The following is a 20,085-nucleotide window of genomic DNA, read 5'->3' as shown; positions in this document are numbered from 1 at the left end:
CGAGCGGAATTTCCCGAGGCTCGGCCCTCGGATGCCAGGCTAACCCGATGATCATCCCGGGAACAGACTAGCCTGAAGCCCCGACCGGTCGCCTCGGCTTGCGCCAGCCTTGGCCGACCAACGAGCGGAATTTTCCGAGGTTCGGCCCTCGGATGCCAGGCTAACCCGATGATCATCCCGGGAGCAGACTAGCCTGAAGCCCCGACCGGTCGCCTCGGCTTGCGCCAGCCTTGGCCGACCAACGAGCGGAATTTCCTGAGGCCTGACAACCCTCAGATGCCAGGCTAACCCGATGATCATCCCGGGAACAGACTAGCCTGAAGCCCCGACCGGTCGCCTCGGCTTGCGCCAGCCTTGGCCGACCAACGAGCGGAATTTTTCGAGGCTCGGCCCTCGGATGCCAGGCTAACTTGATGATCATCCCGGGAGCAGACTAGCCTGAAGCCCCGACCGGTCGCCTCGGCTTGCGCCAGCCTTGGCCGACCAACGAGCGGAATTTCCTGAGGCCTGACAACCCTCAGATGCCAGGCTAACCCGATGATCATCCCGGGAGCAGACTAGCCTGAAGCTCCGACCGGTCGCCTCGGCTTGCGCCAGCCTTGGCCGACCAACGAGCGGAATCTCCCGAGGCTCGGCCCTCGGATGCCAGGCTAACCCGATGATCATCCCGGGAGCAAACTAGCCTGAAGCCCCGACCGGTCGCCTCGGCTTGCGCCAGCCTTGGCCGACCAACGAGCGGAATTTCCTGAGGCCTAACCCTCGGATGCCTGGCTTAGCGCCGGAAGAAGTTCCTGAGGCCTAACCCTCGGATGCCTGGCCTAGCGCCGGAAGAATTTCCTGAGGCCTAACCCTCGGATGCCTGGCTTAGTGCCGGAAGAATTTCCCGAGGCCTAACCCTCGGATGCCTGGCTTAGTGCCGGAAGAATTTCCTGAGGCCTAACCCTCGGATGCCCGGCTTAGCGCCGGAAGAATTTCCTGAGGCCCAACCCTCGGATGCCTGGCTTAGCGCCGGAAGAATTCCCTGAGGCCTAACCCTCAGATACCTGACCTAGCGCCAGAAGAATTTCAAGAGTCGGGAGTCAGCGAGACGCTACCAAGAGTTAAAAAGAAGAAGGACGAAAGTGAAATGAAGAAACTCTATTTGCATTAACTTTCATTGTTTCAGGGCCGAGACCCATACAACTTGGCAAAACGCCAACACACAAAGAAAAGAACGAAAATACAGAAGGTCAGCTTGGAGGAACCCCCGGGTCGGGAACGCCGGCCACGTCCGCAGGGGGTAGGGAGACGGTTGGAGAAGTAGCAGGCAATGGCGCCGGAGGGGAGTCGAGAAGGGAGATCCCACTCAGGTCAATTTCGGGGTACTTAGCCGACACCCTTGCCAGGCCTTCCTCGAAGCCTAAGACAAAGGAGTCGGACCCCGCGTCCGACATGTCACGGACGAACTCGTCAGACTGACGATAGGCCTGTACCGCCTCCGACATATCACGGGTGAACTCGGCGGACTGACGATAAGCCTGTACCGCCTGACGCCCGATCTCCGCACTCTTCTCGGCCAGCGCCGCCTCTGCCCGCTCCATAATCTGAGCCTTCGCCTCCAAGACCTTCGCCACAATCCGGTCGTCCGCCTCGGAGGAGACCCTCAGCAGATCAGCCTGAGCCTCCTTGTGCTTCGCCTCGGCAGCAATGCGAGCAGCCTCAGCCTCCTCCAAGCGCGAATGAAGCTCCTGGTCGCTCGCGCGGGACTTCTCCAAGGCCGACTCCAATTCGCCCAGCTTGGCTTCAAGAGACCGGGTTCGGTTGCGGGCGTTGTCGGCTGACCGCTGGGCCTTCTCCCACCTCTCCCGGTAGTCGGCAGCCTTCCGGGACTGCTTCTCGGCCCGCTCCTCCGCCTTCTTGATCTCGCCCTCGAGACCCGAGGCAACCTTGAGTTGCTCCTGAGCCTCCAACAGTTGCTTCTCGAGGGTGACGAAGCCGAGTGCCCGCTCTTCGGCCACCTGGAGCCTCATCTCGAGGTCCCTGGTCGTCCTCCCCGCCGCAGCCTGACCTCCCTCCTCTACTGCCTTCAGTCGGCTCTCGGCCCTCGCCAGAAGCCTCGCCTGTTCCTCGTAGCACTCCTCCAGGCGGATCATGTACTGGGCGAGCTAAGAGATAGGAAAAACGAGGGCGTCAGGCGGGGATCAACAGAGCCTATAAATGATGAAAGCGACCAAAAGAACACTCACCGACATGAGACAGACGCAGCTGGCAGCCCCAACGTCAGGGACCCTCATCTCCCGGACCTGCCTGCGGTCCTTCTCCAGCAGCACCGTCTCGATGAGGTTTCGGGCGCCGGCGAAAGTGAAGGCCGACCCCGACTTCTCCCCGGAGTCGGACGGTGGTTCTGCAGCCTTACCCTTACCCATCGCTTGGGGAAGAGTCATGCTGACCATGCTCGGGGTGGGGACCGCCCCTGGAATTGACAGGGTCCCGCTCGGCCGGGGCCTCGGCGCGTCCCTCCTCGTATCATCCGGAGCCGACCGAGTCGAAGGCTGGGCTGGGGACCGATCACGTCCGACCCGTCCATCTCGGGCGCGCCCGGGTGATGCCTCCGGAGAAACGGTAGTCTCGGCATCGGAGGGCTGATACAGCGTCAACTGCCGGTCCGCGCCCGCGGCGTCCCCCTGATCGGTGGGTCCGGACCCGTCTGTCGGCGTCGGAGTCGCCTGCCGGCGGGACTTCTTCGCCGGTGGGGCCCCGCTCGGAGGAGCTCGTTTCTTCCTCCGGACTGCTTCCAGTAGGGACGTCCTATCAACAGCCGTTGCCTTGTCCGACCGCATGACGTCGTCGATCTCTGCAAAAAGGACGAGGTGGTCGGAGGTTGAGAAACTGAAGGAAAGAACGAGACGAAAGAGGAGAAAAGAGCTAAAAAAGAAATGGTGGCGGGCTCACGGTCAGCGGGGACCGAGCTCAGACCGACGTTCACCAAGGTATCCTCGGAAATAAGGCGAGCCACCGGGGGGAGCCGGCCCTCGGCAACCAACCCTTTCAAGACGGCGACGCCATCGGATTCCTCCCTCGACAATCTCGATAGGCCAATCGGGGACTTCATCGGCGTCTCCCAGGTTGCCCTGATTCTCCAAGAGGGATCTGCGTCAACGAAAAAGAAGCGCCCCTTCCAGCCGTGAATGGAGGTAGGAGCCTCCTTGACGAGGCCGCACCCTCGCCGCGCCGCAAAGCACCACCACCCTTTGTCCTGGGGGTGGCCGCTCAGGCCGTAGCATTCCCAAAAGACATTCAGGGTGGCGGGAACTTCGTGCATGCGGCAGAGAACCTGAAAGGCCGTCAGGGCGCGCCATGAGTTCGGCACCAGTTGCGTCGGCGCCACTCTTAAACCCCGAAGCACCTGAACGACTAAGTCCGAGGGGGGAAAGCGGAACCCGGCCTGAAGAATGCCCTCATTGATGGCAACCTTCCCTGGAGGAGGATGGGACATCCTCTCCTCAGGCCCCGGGAGCGTAACATTGCAGGCCTCGGGAAGGTGGTATCGAGCCACGAACCTATCTAGGTCTTCGGCGACCAGCTCCGACTTAATGCGGTCTGCTCTCACTTCGCCCATCCCTAATGGCCAGTGAATCTACGGTCAGGACGGGGTCAAGAAGGGGGAAAGGACCGGAACGACTGGAGTACACTAATACAAAAGGAGAAAGTATGGAGAGCCTTAAATTGAAGAATGGGACAACTCACCGGAAGAGAAGGAAGAACGGCTCCGAGAGCGTCAAAGGAGGAGCAAGCGAACAGTCCGACGGCAATGACGGCAGCGCAAAGGAGAAACTCGAAGATGTCTGTAAAGAGAAAGGCGGACGGAGGAGGGCCCCCGGTTAAATAGGCGGAAAGGTGGGTGACGCCTCGGTGACGCCAGAGAACGCCTGGCTGCCGAAGGGTCGCTCACGCCCCAAAGGCGAATCGACGCCATTAAGGAAGGATGTCCGCCGAAATCCTCAGACTGCCAGGTCAGCAACAACCGCCATACGCCATAAAGAAGGTGGGGAGCTCGAAGCGCGCGCGCCTCTCCGAGGGATGGCGGCAATCTCGAAGCATCACTCCCTTCACCCGTTCTCCTTCTGGTTCCAGGCTCGGAAGTAGGGGGCTACTGTTACGGGGAAACTTAGCCACCATGCCCTACGTGACCGGCACGCGCGCCCAGGAAGACTACGGCAGCCCCTTGATCCAGCAATCCGACCCCGAGTCGGACATCTTCGGCTCCGCAGCCCGACCCCGAGTCGGCAGCCCCTTGATCCAGCAATCCGACCCCGAGTCGGACATCTTCGTCTCCGCAGCCCGACCCCGAGTCGGACATCTCTCGACAACGACAGGCTATTCCCCAGAGGCACGCCGCGGCCCTCTGCTCCACTACACCCAGCAACGGTCGTATCCGGCGCTGCTCCACGATCCCCTGTAACAGCCGTACAAAGCGGAGCTCCACTACGCCCTGTCATGGCCGTACCCAGCGCTGCCCCACGACGCCCTGTAACGGCCATGTCAGTGGCAGCTCCATCGTGCTACACGATGACCAACCCCCCAAAAGGACCCCCCAGCCTGGTATATATGCGGCTGGGGGGAGAAGGGGGGGTAAGCAAGAACTTCCAGAGCATTCTCTTACTTGCTACTATTATCTCTCCTTCTCCTCCAATCTCCTCTGACTTGATCGTCGGAGGGCCCCCACTACCCCAGTGGTGGTGCGAGGCTTGCTTGCAGGTTTTCCGGTGGAAGGTGGAGCGCAATCAACACCAACCAAGGCAACTCAAACGGAACCCCGTTCACACCGCTGTGCCAATCGTTCTCGGTTTGGACCACCAGCAACAGTTCCCAAGCATATAAGATCTATACACACAATTAAATTTCTCCAAACTGCAAACGTAAACCTTATCTTTGCCATACTAAAAACAAAAATGATGTGGCCTAATCCGCCTATCACGAGTAAGACACATGGAAAGCATTTTGAAAAAAATTAAATTCAAAAAAAAAAGAATTCTTGGCGCAGTCCAAATAAGAAAGGAGGTTACAACAAATTTGAATCCATATAAGAAAGAAGGTTACGGCAATCCTTTGATTTTCGCTTCCAAATCGTAATGGATTCATGTTCCCACCTCTATATAAACAAGATCAAAGGACTCCAAAAGAGGACAGAGGAACAACGAGAGGCTCCAAAGCACAGATGGTGAAAAGCTTCCAAGAAGAGGCTCTCAAGCTCTTATGGCTCCCACGGAAAGGCTCCCAAGCTTTCATGGCTGCCTCCATGCCCAACTCCTTTTCCACGGCCATCCTCTCACATTGTCTCTACTCCAGACGAGATGCACGTCCTTGGAGGCTACCCTTCCATGCCATCTAAGATTCGAGCATTGTGCATACGTGATCCGAGTCCTTGGAGACCGGAATATAAGTCCTTGAAGGCTGCCCTTCCATGCCATCCAAGACATGAGCTCCCAGGCCGGGCATCTCTAGGTCGAGTTCCCAAGCCAAGCTTCCAGGTCGAGCTTTTAGCCAAAGCTTTTAGGCCAAGTTTCTAGGCCAAGCTCTCCAAGACAAGCTTCTAGGTCGAGCTCTCCAAACTGAGCTACCAAATAGAGCCCCCAGGCCGAGCACTCGAAGTTGAGCTCCCAAGCCGAGCTTTCATGCGGAGAACTTCAGACTGAGCTTCCACGACATACACTTCAGGTCGAGTTCCCAAGCCGAGCTTTTAGGCAAAACACTCCAGACCGAGTTCCCATATCAAGCTCTTCAAGCCAAACTCCCATACCAAACACCTCAAACTAAGCTTATGTTGAGCACTCCAGCTGAGTACTTCGGATCGAATTACCATACCAGGCACTCCAAGCCGAGCTTCCAAGCTGAGTACTTTGGATCGAATTCCCATACCAGACACTCTAGGCCGAGTTTTTAAGCTAAACACTCTAGATCGAGCTCCCAGGCCAAGCTTCTAGGCCAAGCACTCTAGATCGAACACTCTAAACCAAGCTCCCATACCAAGCACTTCAGGCCGAACTCCCATATCGAGTACTCCAGGCCAACCCCATGCTGCTAGGCCGAGCAATCCAGGCCAGACACTCAAAAGATTACTCTTCTTTGATACTTTTATTCTCTTGCTATTTCTCTCTATTATTCCCAAGCCATGCCTAACTTAAGCATCGAAGGAGGCCTGGTCAGAGCCACCTCGGTGGGTCTCTCTTTTCTTTATGTGTAGATCCGCAACTCTCCATGGCAGATTAGCACTTCGTCTTCCACCATAGTGGACCAAGGGTATTGATCTACATCTCCATGCCTCCAAATCATGAGACCATGGTCGAGCAGAATTTGTGCATCAACAAAAATCATAAAAGCCAACGACGAGAAAAACCAAAGAAAAAAAATAATCCCTCTATAGAGGTAGTAATGAGGTATGACATATTCTCCAACCTTTGGTAGCCCTAGTCCTCCATCATTAATGGTAAGGTCTCAGCATCCTTGAATGCTTCCTTGCACGTCTCCATCCCTTTAAGAGCGGACTTAAGCAATAACATCCCCTCAAAATAGAGCTTGGAGATCAAGTTGTCCAATGCGTCCTGGAGCTGGTCGATGGCATTATTGTAGGTATCCAAACAAGAGTTGTATCTCTCCTTTATCTTAGGATCAGACTCCAAGTCCACTAGCTCCTCAATTTCTCACACGGTGCTTATGGCATGGGAGATGGCAAGCCTCGTTGCAAGGGTTGCGAGGCCATGAAGGTCGTCGGTAGACTTGCTCTTTCTTTCTAACTTGAGTGTATTAACACAATAATGATAGCCACCGGCCGCCATTCTGCCTGTTACAGTCCCGCAGACTTCTTCGCATGATTTGAGCATTATTGATCCACAGAGGAGGCGGTATGGTGAAGAAAGAGGAGGAGAGGGAGATAGAGGATGATGAGAAGCTTCAATGGCTCAAGGGAGAGAAAAGGTGGTGAGGAATAGGGTGGAGGCGATAGTAGAGGGGAGACTAAGGATAGATATATGTTTCTACTTTTATATGGGGGCGGTAAGGAGTGAAGACCTCTTCTTGTGGAGCTAAACTATGCAGATGTTACATGGTGAGGGACATTGAATGGTTCCAAACTCGCGGGTTTAGCGTTCAACTAGTGAAAGCTTGGTGGAGTGGGTGTTGCCACAGCCTCTAATGTACTTAATTATCGGAATCTCAAGGTATATGTATGGGGGTTTCTCAACAAATTTTGGTTAAACAATGACAACTACTTCCACGGACTATTTTATCGCATTATTACAAAAACTGAAATGAATAAGTTTGGTAAAATCTATTTCGTAAAACTTGTCAAATTAATCATAAATACAAAAGTCGAGTTTTATAAAAAAAAGAAGGTGCATATTTTTTCCCGTTTTTCATAAAGTTTCTCTTACAATAAATTTGTTATTGAGCTTTCGAAAAATCTGCGTGCAACTAAACAAGTCCTAAATAAGTTTTTTTAAGAATTTAATTTTCAAGGAGGTTCAGGAATTCAAACTTTGGTAGTGACATATTACCTCTGCGTTGTTCAAAGCAAAAAGAAAAAAAAATCCATGCAATGATATGCGAGAATTTTTGAACTACTTTAACCTTCAAGTCATGCAATAGGCATGACTTATGGTGTTATGCTATCAAGGTATTGGTAGATAATATATTCTAGAATTGTCCAGTCAAAATATTAACCTAGGCTACACTATACATAAAAGCACTAAGATCATTAAATTTAACCTAAAATATATACTCTCTCTCTCTCTCTCCCTCTCCCTCTCCCTCTCCCTCCCTACCCCAAGACTACCTTACCACAATCTCCTCCCAACTCATGGCCGCATGGCTCGGAGTTCTAATTTCACCATCCTATCCCAATACCTTGAACGTAAAAGGTAACTGGCCTTGTCTGAGTTTTAAATTAACATTCTGGAATCATCCACTAATGTTTTACCATAACTCATAATGATCTGCTAGCTTCTCTTCCAAGTAGTCTCAAATAGTCCTTTCTACCCTGGATCACTCAATTTGTCCTCACCCCTCATCTCATCCTATCAACTGCTAGAAGAAGCATGACTGCAGTCCCTCTCCTAGCCCTGAACTCCCAGTCCATGTGAGTTCAAAGCTATAGTTAGTACCGTTTCTTTCAGATGTTGCAGATTATGTGAAAATCTTACAAAAAAAAAAAATCAATTGACTATTTGACTGGGACTTTGGGCGCTTCAATTCCCAAGGTTTGGAGGACTGATTGAAGAATATAATATTTTTATAAAATATCTTAATATTTTCAATTTATTTCTTTCTTTCTCTTTTGGTGGAGAATACATCTTGTCAAAGTGTTGGTATAAAAGTTTATTAAGATGGAAGAAGCATAACCCCCTAGTTCCTGAGAAGGGTCAGGGATTTGAATTTTGAGTGGTGTCATTCCTCAAGATTTCGACCCCGAGTAATTTGGAGATTCGAGGTAAAAATCTTAGGTTCGCATGTTGGACTGATTTTGAGGTTGTAGGCAATCGTATAGATCAATTAGGATCTAAAAGTATTTAAAAAAGAAGCAGATTCAGTCAGAAGTTTATTAATTTGAGTTGAAAATTAGCTCTTTTGTCAACCATATGGAGTATTCCATGTGAAAATCTTAATTTTTCAAACTATATTATCTATCTTAGATAATATAGTATTCCATGTTCCCTTTCTAGTAAGTATATTCCTCATGTTCTGGATTTCGTGTATGGCTTAAGTTACTCCTTTAGGTTGCTACAGTTTGGAAAAATCTTGGCCTGGCTTTCTCCTAGAAGGGAAGAAGCAATGGTTGAGATGCCTTCTTTGAGTTCTAGTCTCTGAATTCCGCCACCCCCCCCCCCCCCCCCCCCCCCGGACCCAAGTGAGGCAAGACTAGAATCTAACTGCAGTGGATTTTCAAAATACGGTCTTTAATACTTCTGTATTCAGCTGATATTTTCCATAGTATTAATTTTGAACCAATAAGTTCTAGGAATTATAATATGTTAAAGAATTGAGAAATACCTGGTAGCTAGTATAGCTGAGAATGAGATCTTTGGCCTTTCACCAGTAATCGCCACACGAGCAAAGACCATCCTTGAAGTGATGAAATCGATTTATATCCCTGACCACTATTTCTCTTCCCACAAGCTTAGATATAAGTTTTGTGGCAGAATGGCAGTTTACACAGGCACGAAGGTTCTTCATAATCCTGAGGGTTGTTCCAGGAGCAGTACTGATCAGCCCAAAAGCAATGGCTATTCTCTCACTGTGATTACACAAGGATTCTTCCTTCTCTTCCATGCTCAAGTCATGCAAGACAGAGCCCATATGTGGAACAAATCCAGACTTCTTCAGCTTTCTCTCCAACTCAGATAGCATCTCAAAAATCTCCTTAGATCTTGGATGCAATTTATCTCCAACTCGGAAGGAGTGAAGCTTGCCATTTATCTCGATCAAACTACACCCTATAGCCTTGGTCACTCCCTTCTCCTTCATCAAAACCCGCACCTTTGCGACATCACTCCACATGCCAGCTGAGGCATAAATGTTTGAAAGCTGAATATAGTGTCCTGCATTCAAAGGCTCTAAAGCAAATATCTGTTCAGCAGCATACTGTCCTAATCCCACATGACCATAAATCTTGCATGCATTCAATAATGCCCCCCAAACGGTTACCTCAGGTTCCATTGGCATGCTCCTGACGAACTCATAAGCTTTCTCAAGATGCCCAGCACGGGCAAGAAGATCCACAACACAAGCATAGTGCTGATGCCGCGGCTCAATCCCGTAATCTCTCATTGAGCAGAAATACTTCCAACCCTCATCTACTAAGCCTGCATGATTGCATGCTGATAAGACTCCTACAAAAGTGACATCATTTGGTCTAACCCCGGCGCACTTCATCTCTTCAAATAGATGAATAGCTTCTCGCCCACGACCATGCAATCCATAACCCATGATTATAGCACTCCAAACAACCACATCCTTATTGGAAATGCATTCAAATACCCGATGTGCACGGGCAATGCTTCCACACTTGGCATACATGTCGATAAGGGATGTCTTGACAAAGATGTCATCTTTGAATGGACTATGACCAGTGTAGTCCTCAATCCACTTCCCAACCTCAAGTGAGCCCAGCTGTGCACAAGCTAAGATTGCCGAGCGTATTGTAACTGAGTCAGGTTTCGTATGTCTTGCAATCATTTCACGGAATAGCTCGACAGCCTCACTGGCAAAACCATTCTTAGCATATCCTGAGATCATCGCATTCCACAGAATCAGAGCAGGTGATGGGACCTGATCGAACAAAGATCTCGCAGTATGGACTTGCCCACACTTTGCATACATTGCAGTGAGAGTAATGACCAAATCTGGCTCATCATCAAGTCCAAGCTTGATTACCAGTCCATGAACAGATGACCCCTGGTCCAAGTCCTCGATGTCCATATAGGCCTTCAGAACACTGACAATTGCAATGAAATCTGGTCTGACATCAGAGGACGACTGCATTCTGGCAAAAATCTGAAGGGCTTCAAGAGGGAAGCCATTCTGGGCACAACCTGAGATTATGGAAGTCCAGGAGACCACATTTCGATCACTTAGCCTATCAAAGACAGCACGGGCACAGGGAATCCAGCCGGACTTGGCATACATGGCAACAAGCCCGTTCTGGACAAAGAGGTCAGTCTCAAAGCCCCGCCGGAGGATGTGGGCATGGACAGCACGGCCAACGGTAGGGGTGGGGAGACCGCCACAGGCCTTGAGGACAGGGGGCAGGGTAAGGCCATCGGGGACCACTCCCTGGTGAAGCATTTTGTCGTAGATAAGGAGAGCGTCCACGAAGGCTCCGTGTCGGGAGTGGAGGCGGATGGCCGCGTTCCAGAGGGGGACGGATGGGCCGGGGATTTCGTCGAGCAGGTGGCGCGCTTGGTGGATGAGGCCGAGGTCAGCAGCGGAGAGGAAGAGCTTGGCGGCGAGGGAGGGGGAGCAGCGAAGGATGCCGGAGGAGAGGAGAATGGCGTGGATTTGTGAGAGGTGAGACGGCTGGGCGGCGGAGTTGAGGAGGGCGGCGGCGCGGCGGAGGAGGGTGGCGGAGGAGTTTTGAGGATCGCAGGGCTCTTCGTGGGGGGTCGGAGAAAAGGAGTGGAGGCGGAGGATTTGCCGCGGCGGGGACGACGGTGGCGGCGATGGTGGGGTTCGGGGAAGGGAGATGAGGGCTCGCCGGAGGGCGGGGACGGCTGGCACCATCCCGCGCGCATGGCGAAGGAAGGGAAATTTTTAAATCGAGCGCCGTTATTGTTTCTAACGGTACGCTAGTGCTTTAAAATGGGGAGGGTGGTGCACCTGCGATACACGTGAGAGGAAGCAATATTTGATGGAAAGCTCTCAATTAATCTAATATATCCACCTTTACCTAAAGAACAACTTTTTAACTCCTTTGCTTCCCATCTTTAACACCCCTTTAATAATATTATTAAATAAAAACCAGAAACCAAGTCTTAATCTTAGTCTGGATAAGTCTGGATAAGGAGGAGGGGAGAATAGACCAGCTTTATCCCTATAAAGATAACAAAAGAAAAAGAAGCAAAAGCAACGAAAAAACAAAAAACTTGTTCTATTGTCTCTTATTTTGTGTCTCTGATTTTTTTACCATCCTCGATGGGTAATTGGCTTTTTCTGATTAATATTCTCTGATTTTGGTAATGAATTAGAAGCATAATATTTCACACAAATGCAAGGAATATATACGAAGTCACAGGATGCGCAATTGAAGCGCAATAAAATTTAAAGTTTTGTTTCTGTTCAATCTTTGATGAATGAGGGCCCCTGATAATGAGAGTGGAATCACAAAAGAACAAAGAATTCCTTGTAACACAACTAAAATAGCGATGGCTTATGTTTTTGTAGGCGGCCACCATAGTGCTGGGAGTTACATAGTGGTTATTCATCTCCAATTGGCCACAACTTCATTGGAACAGGTCACCCTGATCCAACCATGGATCCCAAGGTGCCCTCAGAATGCAATGGTGGATAATGCAGTCGATCTTGATCAGAAACCATTAAGTTCAAATATAGACAATAGTTATTACAAACAGATCACCATGAACAGAGGCATTCTTGCAATTGATCAAGGCTTGGCCAAGAACATCATTGCATCCTTGGCTTCTCGCTCCAACTCCCCCACCCAATTCCATAATGCTACGATCAAGATGCGTGGTGCAATTGGGGCCCTCACCGGCTCCCAAGAGAAATATGAAAATCTTGCCAAAGCCACGAACACCCCATGAATCATCTGATCAACATCTTTTAATTTATATAATTTTAACCATTAAATTTTTTGTTTGAGTTGGAACATCTTTCGTCACAACTCACAAATTATGTTCTTATGGAATATAACCTTGAAGCAATCATTTTAGTTGTAAGGGAAACTGTATTCAACAAAGTGATGCTGCCCAGTTTTTGTGATACTTTTCAACATCAAAGCAATGAAATCCTGTGCTCATTTAATGGTTGTTTTCTGTGTATTCGCATTTGATGGATGATTACTCTGTCTGGTCTCTAGTATTTGCTCCATGTTCACTTGGTCTCCAGCATTTCAGGGTTCCTTCTTTTGTAAACTAGATTGAATCGTATGTTCACAACATGCATCAAAATGCCATGGCACAAACTTTTTTTTATTTGGGTAGGCCAATCTCGATGATTACTAAAAATGCAGCAAGAAGTACACGATATTCTCGATATGCTTGCATTGTGTGAGGTCATAGTTTGCTACAATACCAAATACCCAGAAGCACTAAATTTCTTCTACTCCAATAGATTTATTTCTAGTTGTTGTTTGATCATTTGGATCCATTGTAATTATATCGAATACAAGTTTCAAAGATTTTGCTTGATTGCAAGATCAAGTTAAAAATAAGGCACAAATGTTTTGAAGGAAATTTTGGCTCCACCAAAGAGAGGTCAAGGAATAAATCAGTCAAGGAATAAATCAATCACTACATAGTTCATCAATTTTTTAGAAACACACGTCAACTCATTGACCCCATGAGATAATCAACTAAGCTTATACCCTTAACCCAGTCATGATAACTAAATTTTTTTTTAACACAAACCATCCTTGTGGCTCTTACTCTGATCACCCTCACAAATCCCTAGCACCCACAGCAGTAGAATTAGCAGAAACTTTCAAAACCTAAATTGCGAGCTCATAATATTCTTGACCAACACCACACAGCTTCAACGAAGAAACAGGAAACTCATGGTGCAGAATCTTAAAAAATTTACATCATCCACCATTTTGGTTTCCACTTGAAGACAAGGATTTGGTGAAATAGGCTGGACCAACATAGACAACATGATATAAATTCCAAAAAATATTATTATTTGCCCCTCCTCTTCTTATATGAAATTGTTAATTCTGGTATCATCTGAATATCAACTGCTCAAATCTGTGGCACAACCGCACAAACCTAGGACTTCCCAAATCAATGTCTTAATCTTCTTCACCGGAATATATCAAAAAATGTTAAAAAGGGTTCAAGGTCTTCTCAAAACAATTAAATTGTAAATTAACAGTTTCAAAAAAATTACAAACTAACAAGCCTCGTATCATGCGCTTCCAAAATTGAGTGGCCGATCTTTTTCCTCATAAGTTGGAGGCAAAGCCAACAACTAACTCAGTCCCTTTGGTGGGCTTTGGAGAGAGAACACTCTTTCACTTGGATCAGCAGTAGGATTAGGGACATCTGTTGTGCCTGAAGAGGGAGTTCCCACCTCAGCCGGCCTTGTATGGCTATCAGTTTTACTTCCATCTGTGGCTTCTGTTTGGGGGCTCTCCCCAGGGGAAGCATTATAACTGTCACTGTTGAGTTTTTGGTATATTGTCAGAGCCTGAGCTACCATGGCAGAAGGGTTATCAGCAGTGCTAGGAAGCAGCAGAGTGGTTCCCTGCAATAACAAACAATGAGAAGGAGAAGAAGGATATAGAGATCAGCAGTAAGCACGCTTTAAAGCTTTTAACTGGATATCATATGTTCATTGCTTTACCTCCTTGGCTATGCGGCCAAATGCTTGTATGTATTGTTCAGCAATTTTTAGACTTGCTGCCTGTAAGTGGGGAAAAAGGTAGCAGTCTTTCAGAGCCAGGATAAACAGGAGAAAAAAAGTACTTTTCCAGATAGACATTTATGTCAAAATCTGGGCATGCAATATCTCTGAAAAGGTCTATATGGTGATGTAGTTGGTGCTTCCTATATTTTTCAGATTATACAACATGAAGGCACTGAGAAACCAGTAATTGATTTTTCATGGTGAGACAAACATAATAATAGGAAACAAGCAACCAAGTGGAAGGAAATCTTACCTGAGCACCTCCCTCTGCTTTCACAGCCTCTGATAACACCTTAAGCCCTTCTGCAGTTGCCCGTGATCTAGCAAGGATAGCTTCAGCTTCTCCTGATATATTAGCAATAAAATCCGTCAGAGTGGACTTTGCACAAGCTTTTAGCTCATGTTTTCTACTTCTAGAAGAATTTTACATTCTACATTCAGAGCAGAGTTATAGACAATTATACATGAACAACTAGGAATGAATTTCAATGAGAAGGTAGGGAAAAAAGGGTAAAAAAGAGTTACATGCATGCACCAGAAGCAACGTGTTTAAAATGACAATAAAGTTCCCTAAATGTACACCTACGACCAGCATAAATCCTTGCAAGTGCAAAAGAAGCACAGAAACATACAAGCAATATCACAGTAGTCACTATGTAACTTTTCCAGGATATCAAAAGCAGACGGGCAAATGATATGACTAAATTGACATTGAAAGGATTAACAAACCCAGCCACAACTATTTGATATATAACTCTCATGCACCATGTCGTGCATATCAATGCCAAGATGAACAAAGGAGGTGTTACGATGCCAATCTTAGTGATTGAGTTTTTTTATTACATGAATATTGGTGCTAGAGTGAAGACATGATATTGTATAGATAATAATAGATAAAAATGTGCCATGGAAAAGCAGTAGAACCTAACTTAATAGCGAGCAGTGCAACATGATTAATGGATCACTTATGAGGCTTTTGGCATTCCAAGTTAACACATGAAGATAATAGGTACATACTGTTTTGCTGTTCTGAGGAAGTTGAAAACTGAAAGCTGTGGTTCCATGCTTTGCCTCAGTACCAAAACTCTATGGCTTCAAGTAATCTTAATAGCGAGCAGTGCAACATGATTAATAGATCACTTAAGAGGCTTTTGGCATTTCAAGTTAACACGTGAAGATAATAGGTACATACTGTTTTGCTGTTCTGAGGAAGTTGAAAAATGAAAGCTGTGGTTCCATGCTTTGCCTCAGTACCAAAACTCTATGGCTTCAAGTAATCTTGCATGGACCTAGTTGAGGCTGGGTACTTTTGGAAGTCCTTCTAGGAGATGGAGATATTTACATTGCATAAAAGGAAATTCTTCTACTGTTTGAAACTGCATTTTGGAGGCTACAGAATTTTTGCTAGAAAGGATTGGGGGGGGGGGGGGGGGGGGTGATATATAAGTTCCATGATATTAAAAAGAGAAATTAAATATGTTACTCTATAAAGATGTGTTCAATACCATAATAATTGACTGGTAAATGCTACTTTATACAAAAAGACTTGTTTCAATGATATATTAAAAGAGAACACTGTGATACTTATCTAATAGTGTTTCAATGATATGCCTTTCCAGATTTTTAATAGTGATTAGCATGGAGTAGTTTTAGTTGATTAAATTTGTTATCACCATGATCAAATTTATCTGCTGATTCTTAATTTGTATAGAAGACTATGAGTAAAACTGAGGCAGATCTGTATTCCACACACCCAAACTTGCAAGAGAATGCTGTTTTCTTCAAGACTTAGATTGAGCCTAAATGACTAAATTAAATGACCAACGCCATAGACAGTGCTAGGCATTAAAGAATGGATAACACTGTTTTCTCAATTTACATTCAATTGGTCTTATGTATTGATTGGACCATATATTTACACAATATCTTTGAACGTATTGCAGTATTTGCCGCATTCTCAATTAACTATATTTCTGTCGTCTTATCTTTGTATCGGAAACATTTAACTGATATTTGTAGAAGATAAATAAAAAAGCACTTGAATAAAGACACAGATCCCTTATCTGATATTGGTCAAAATGGATTGTTATGAAAGAGATCCTTAAATAAAACCTTTCTATCATACAATATCATGAATCTCAAATTTCTTTGAACTTTTTAATATTTTTGTGATTTTTTTTTGTAATTTATGTTTTTATTTGGGCAGATTGTTTTTACTAATGTCTCATTCTAAAATGGGTGAAAATGAGACTGTTGAAGATATTAGGGATGTGGATGATAGAAATGAAGATAGTACTGAAAATAATTTTGACAAAAGTTCTAAAAAAAAATCTTGGGTATGAAATCACTTTGATGAGGAAAAAAATTCTAATAGATCAATAGCTAAGTGCAAACATTATTAAAAAGTATTAAGTGGTAGTACTAAAGGAGGAATGAGTCATCTGAAATGCCATCTTGAAAATGTTTGCAAGAAGTATCAAAAGAATCCAATTAATCAAATGTTCATAGAAGCAAGTTCAAAAGATCCAGTGAAGCCTTTCCAGTCAAAAAGAGAGTAGAAAATTTATGGCAAAATTGATCATAAGTAGGGGTTTGCAATGATTACCAGATACAATTCCAGAAAGAAGATAAGCTAAAGCTAACAACCTATAATAAAATAGAATAACATACCTTTAGCCCTATTCACCTGATCCATCATTGCAGCTTCTGATGCCAATATCACAGAACTTTTCTTTCCATCAGCAATGTTGATGTTTGCTTGTCTTTGTCCTGTTCACATTAAACAGAACTTCTCAAATTTTGTATTTCTATTATCACAGAAGGCTGGATGAAAGAACCAATTAAAAGCGCCTCTTTGTAAAATGCAACATGTAGCTGCATATGACAGTCTACAGTATCCAATGTCAACATTTCATGCTATGTTATATGGCATATTGACGAAAATCTTTCCTGATGAAATATATCAGTTATAGTATATAGCAAGGATAAGCACAAGAACCTATTAATTTCAAAAAAAAGAAAAAGAAAAAATAAACCTTCAGATTCGAGAACTTGAGCACGTTTTCTTCTTTCTGCTTCAGCTTGCATCTCCATAGCTGCCTTCACTCCAGGTGGAGGAGATATATCCCCTGCATAAAGATTAGGAAAAAAGTGAAAAATGATCAAAACGACCTTTAACAGATGGCAGATCTCAATGACAAAAATAGATCATAGTTCATAGACTTACTTATTTCATATCGCAGACACTTAAGACCCCAATTGGTTGCAGCCTCATTAATTGCTCTCTGTTAATAAGAAAATTTCACTAAACTGGATATGAATCCAACAGAAAAAAATAAAATAGTAGCAATAGCATGCTTTCTACCATGCATCCATGGCTAAAAAACCATCCTAATCAACGTCCTAAACCTGCCGGTCCAAGTCTCTACACCGTTAGCAGCAGGATGGAGGAATGATAATAAAATATGATAATGAGATAATTAAAATAACACAAAAAATTATATCAAATTTTTAAAACAAATGAAAGGAAGAACCATATTAGAGAGAGAGATAGATAGAAGGGGGGATCTAGATTGAAGGTTATTATCAAGCTAGTTATACCATCAGTTTATAACTTCTTCTAAAACCTTAGAGGGAACATAATTATTGATATTAATTACCAATTCCATCTTCCAAAAGCACAAAAATATTAACTTCACAATGCAAGTATAACAAGTACATGCTTCGCCAAAATGTTGCAAAAACCAGATAAGGCCACTTTTTCTCCAGGGTATGAAATGATGAGCTATAAAGCCTGGAGTACTCAATTCTTAAAACCAAAATGGGCCTTATAATTTTGACAGTGAAGATCTTACTGCCATCTAGGCTTACAACCAAATTAATCAAGACAAAAATACAATAATAGCAATCAATAAAAGCTGTGTCAGACAAATGCAGTAGACAAGTCTCTAATACGTTCTTATGACGGCATTTTAAAGGAACAAAGATGCCTAAATAGTAACTTTTTATTGGATGAAACAAAATGAATCCAAATAGACATAAACAGCCCTGGAATAGATTTTGTGAGTCCTTAATAGTAGCACTATAATTTCCTTCCGCTCTTTACTATGTAGAGCTGAACGAACATTCTGGCCTAGCCTTTGTTTATCGTCTTCCTGTAACTATAGTAGTTCATAACTTCCCGCAGTGTATTTTTGGACAATCTCAGAAAACTTATTGCAGTTATGCTTGATTATGAGAAGTCATGATAATCGTACGTAATATTTGTGTAATCATTGAAATGCAAGCACCAGGTCACATCTTGTTAATGGAACACATGCTCATTTACCTCAAGCAACAATTTCATGCAATCCTTTACGCTAACAAGATGAGAAGGGACAATTAAGATATCATGCTAGAGTAGTGCAAATGGAATTCAAGTGATTGTACAACTGGCTGACATGCTAGCAAAATACATTGATAGTTCAAAGGATATGCCCGCGTAGAGCAACACTGATCCTTAGCAAGTTGCGAGTGCATCATTAGTGATGACACAAGTTTGAGGGGCCTTGCATCTATTATCAAGCATAATATTTCCCTAATCTGCCATTCATCTATATATAAACATCCTAGGATTTAGAAACATTTAATCAGCACTCCATGTACTTCAATGTATACGAGCCAAGTTGACACTTCAAAAATCTCGGAATCGAAGTACATATATCTTGATGTAATAGTGCACATGCACGTGCATATATGAGTTTTGATTTCTTAGTGTCTATGAGGAGAAAGCAAGAAATTTTATGTTCTTCAAAATTATCATCCCAAACATAGAAATTGCAGCAAGTATAGAGGAAAATTCCAAAGAAGAAGAAGAAGGAGGAAGAGGAGGAGAAGTTATTGTCTCCTAACAAGCACTATAATTTCCAGCAACCACTGACACAAAATCAGAATTTAGGGAGCAAGAATAGAACCTGCAAAGAATGCTAAGAAGAATATCATACCACAATGTTCTCATTGAGTGTGTCCCTCTCCACAAATGTCTTGTCCAGAGTAATCTTCCCCAGCTCGCTTCTCATCGTTGTCTGTGCCAACTGGATCACGGCAAATATTGGATTCTCCACACCATACGAAGCAAGGATTGGGTCCACAATCTGAAAAAATTGCAAAAAAAAAAAAAAAGAAACACAAAAATTAAGAGAAACCCATTATCAAATACATATGAAATAATCAAAGATTGCTGTTCTTGAGAGGGATACAAAGAGCCTCATACAAAATCAAGAAGCACGTCAACATAATCACGTAAACTCATGAAATGGTAGCATTTTTGAGCAATAATAATTAGAGAAAATGCCCAGCCAAAGATAATTGGATACCTTGACATAGAGCACACCATCGATGAGGATGCTGACGTTGTCCTTGGTGATGGCGGACTGGTCGGGAATGGGGATAGCCTCCTCTTTGAGGGAGTGGACGTAGGCAATCCGGTCGACGAAAGGGACGAGGAGATGAATGCCCGAATCGAGAGTCTTCAGGTACTTTCCAAACCGTTCGATGATGTAGGCCTTCTTCTCCGGCACGATGCGGATGCCCCAGTTCGTCGGCGGCTGCTCGTACCTACCCCAACCCCGAACAACCCACTAGTCACCAGATCAAAAGAGTAGGAAAACATAGTAAGGAGGAACCGAAAGGCTAGGGTTTGGAGTTCGCTACCTGGAGGCGGGGAAGTCGTCACGGTGCTGGCGGCCGCCGCGGTAGCGGCGGAGGAAGAGAAGGAGGGGAGGGGATAGGAGGGCTTCGGGGAGGGGGAGGAAGGCGGAGGAGAGGGAGGAACGAAGGGGGAGAAGGACGGACGATTTGGCCCTCCACATCGCCATTTTTTTTTTTTTTCTTTTTCTCACGGAGCTCTTCGTTTAGCTCGGCGGATGAGGAGAGAGCCCTCGCAAAACCTCGAGGGCGGTAGCGCTGACCGTTGGGGTCTCGGATTGAAGT

At 45.5% G+C, this 20,085-nt stretch overlaps 3 protein-coding genes across 3 annotated transcripts; 1 reads left to right on the top strand and 2 right to left on the bottom strand.

Annotated features, from left to right (window-relative positions):
- Positions 1 to 8,929: 8,929 nt before the first annotated feature.
- On the bottom strand, positions 8,930 to 11,380 carry LOC103722577 (pentatricopeptide repeat-containing protein At3g12770). The gene has a single exon (XM_008813181.5). The coding sequence runs from the start codon at positions 11,251 to 11,253 to the stop codon at positions 9,064 to 9,066; it is 2,190 nt and encodes a 729-aa protein (XP_008811403.4). The 5' UTR covers positions 11,254 to 11,380; the 3' UTR covers positions 8,930 to 9,063.
- A 514-nt stretch (positions 11,381 to 11,894) lies between these two features.
- On the top strand, positions 11,895 to 12,293 carry LOC149752747 (peroxidase 60-like). The gene has a single exon (XM_089925721.1). The coding sequence runs from the start codon at positions 11,895 to 11,897 to the stop codon at positions 12,291 to 12,293; it is 399 nt and encodes a 132-aa protein (XP_089781847.1).
- A 1,068-nt stretch (positions 12,294 to 13,361) lies between these two features.
- Positions 13,362 to 20,070, bottom strand: LOC103722566 (uncharacterized). Its single transcript, XM_008813169.6, has 9 exons — positions 19,807 to 20,070; positions 19,470 to 19,710; positions 19,098 to 19,247; positions 17,342 to 17,399; positions 17,151 to 17,243; positions 16,786 to 16,884; positions 14,369 to 14,460; positions 14,053 to 14,112; positions 13,362 to 13,953 (listed from the first exon to the last, which is right to left on the bottom strand). The coding sequence occupies exons 1-9, from the start codon at positions 19,968 to 19,970 to the stop codon at positions 13,678 to 13,680; spliced, it is 1,233 nt and encodes a 410-aa protein (XP_008811391.4). The 5' UTR covers positions 19,971 to 20,070; the 3' UTR covers positions 13,362 to 13,677.
- Between the last annotated feature and the right edge of the window lie 15 nt (positions 20,071 to 20,085).

The sequence above is a fragment of the Phoenix dactylifera genome, chromosome 10, assembly GCF_051530095.1.
Source record: "Phoenix dactylifera cultivar Ajwa chromosome 10, Ajwa_hap1_PhDact_Kaust_v1.1, whole genome shotgun sequence".
NCBI lineage: Eukaryota > Viridiplantae > Streptophyta > Magnoliopsida > Arecales > Arecaceae > Phoenix > Phoenix dactylifera.
Note: the sequence above shows the minus strand (reverse complement) of the source record. Positions and strands in the feature narration are given on the sequence as shown.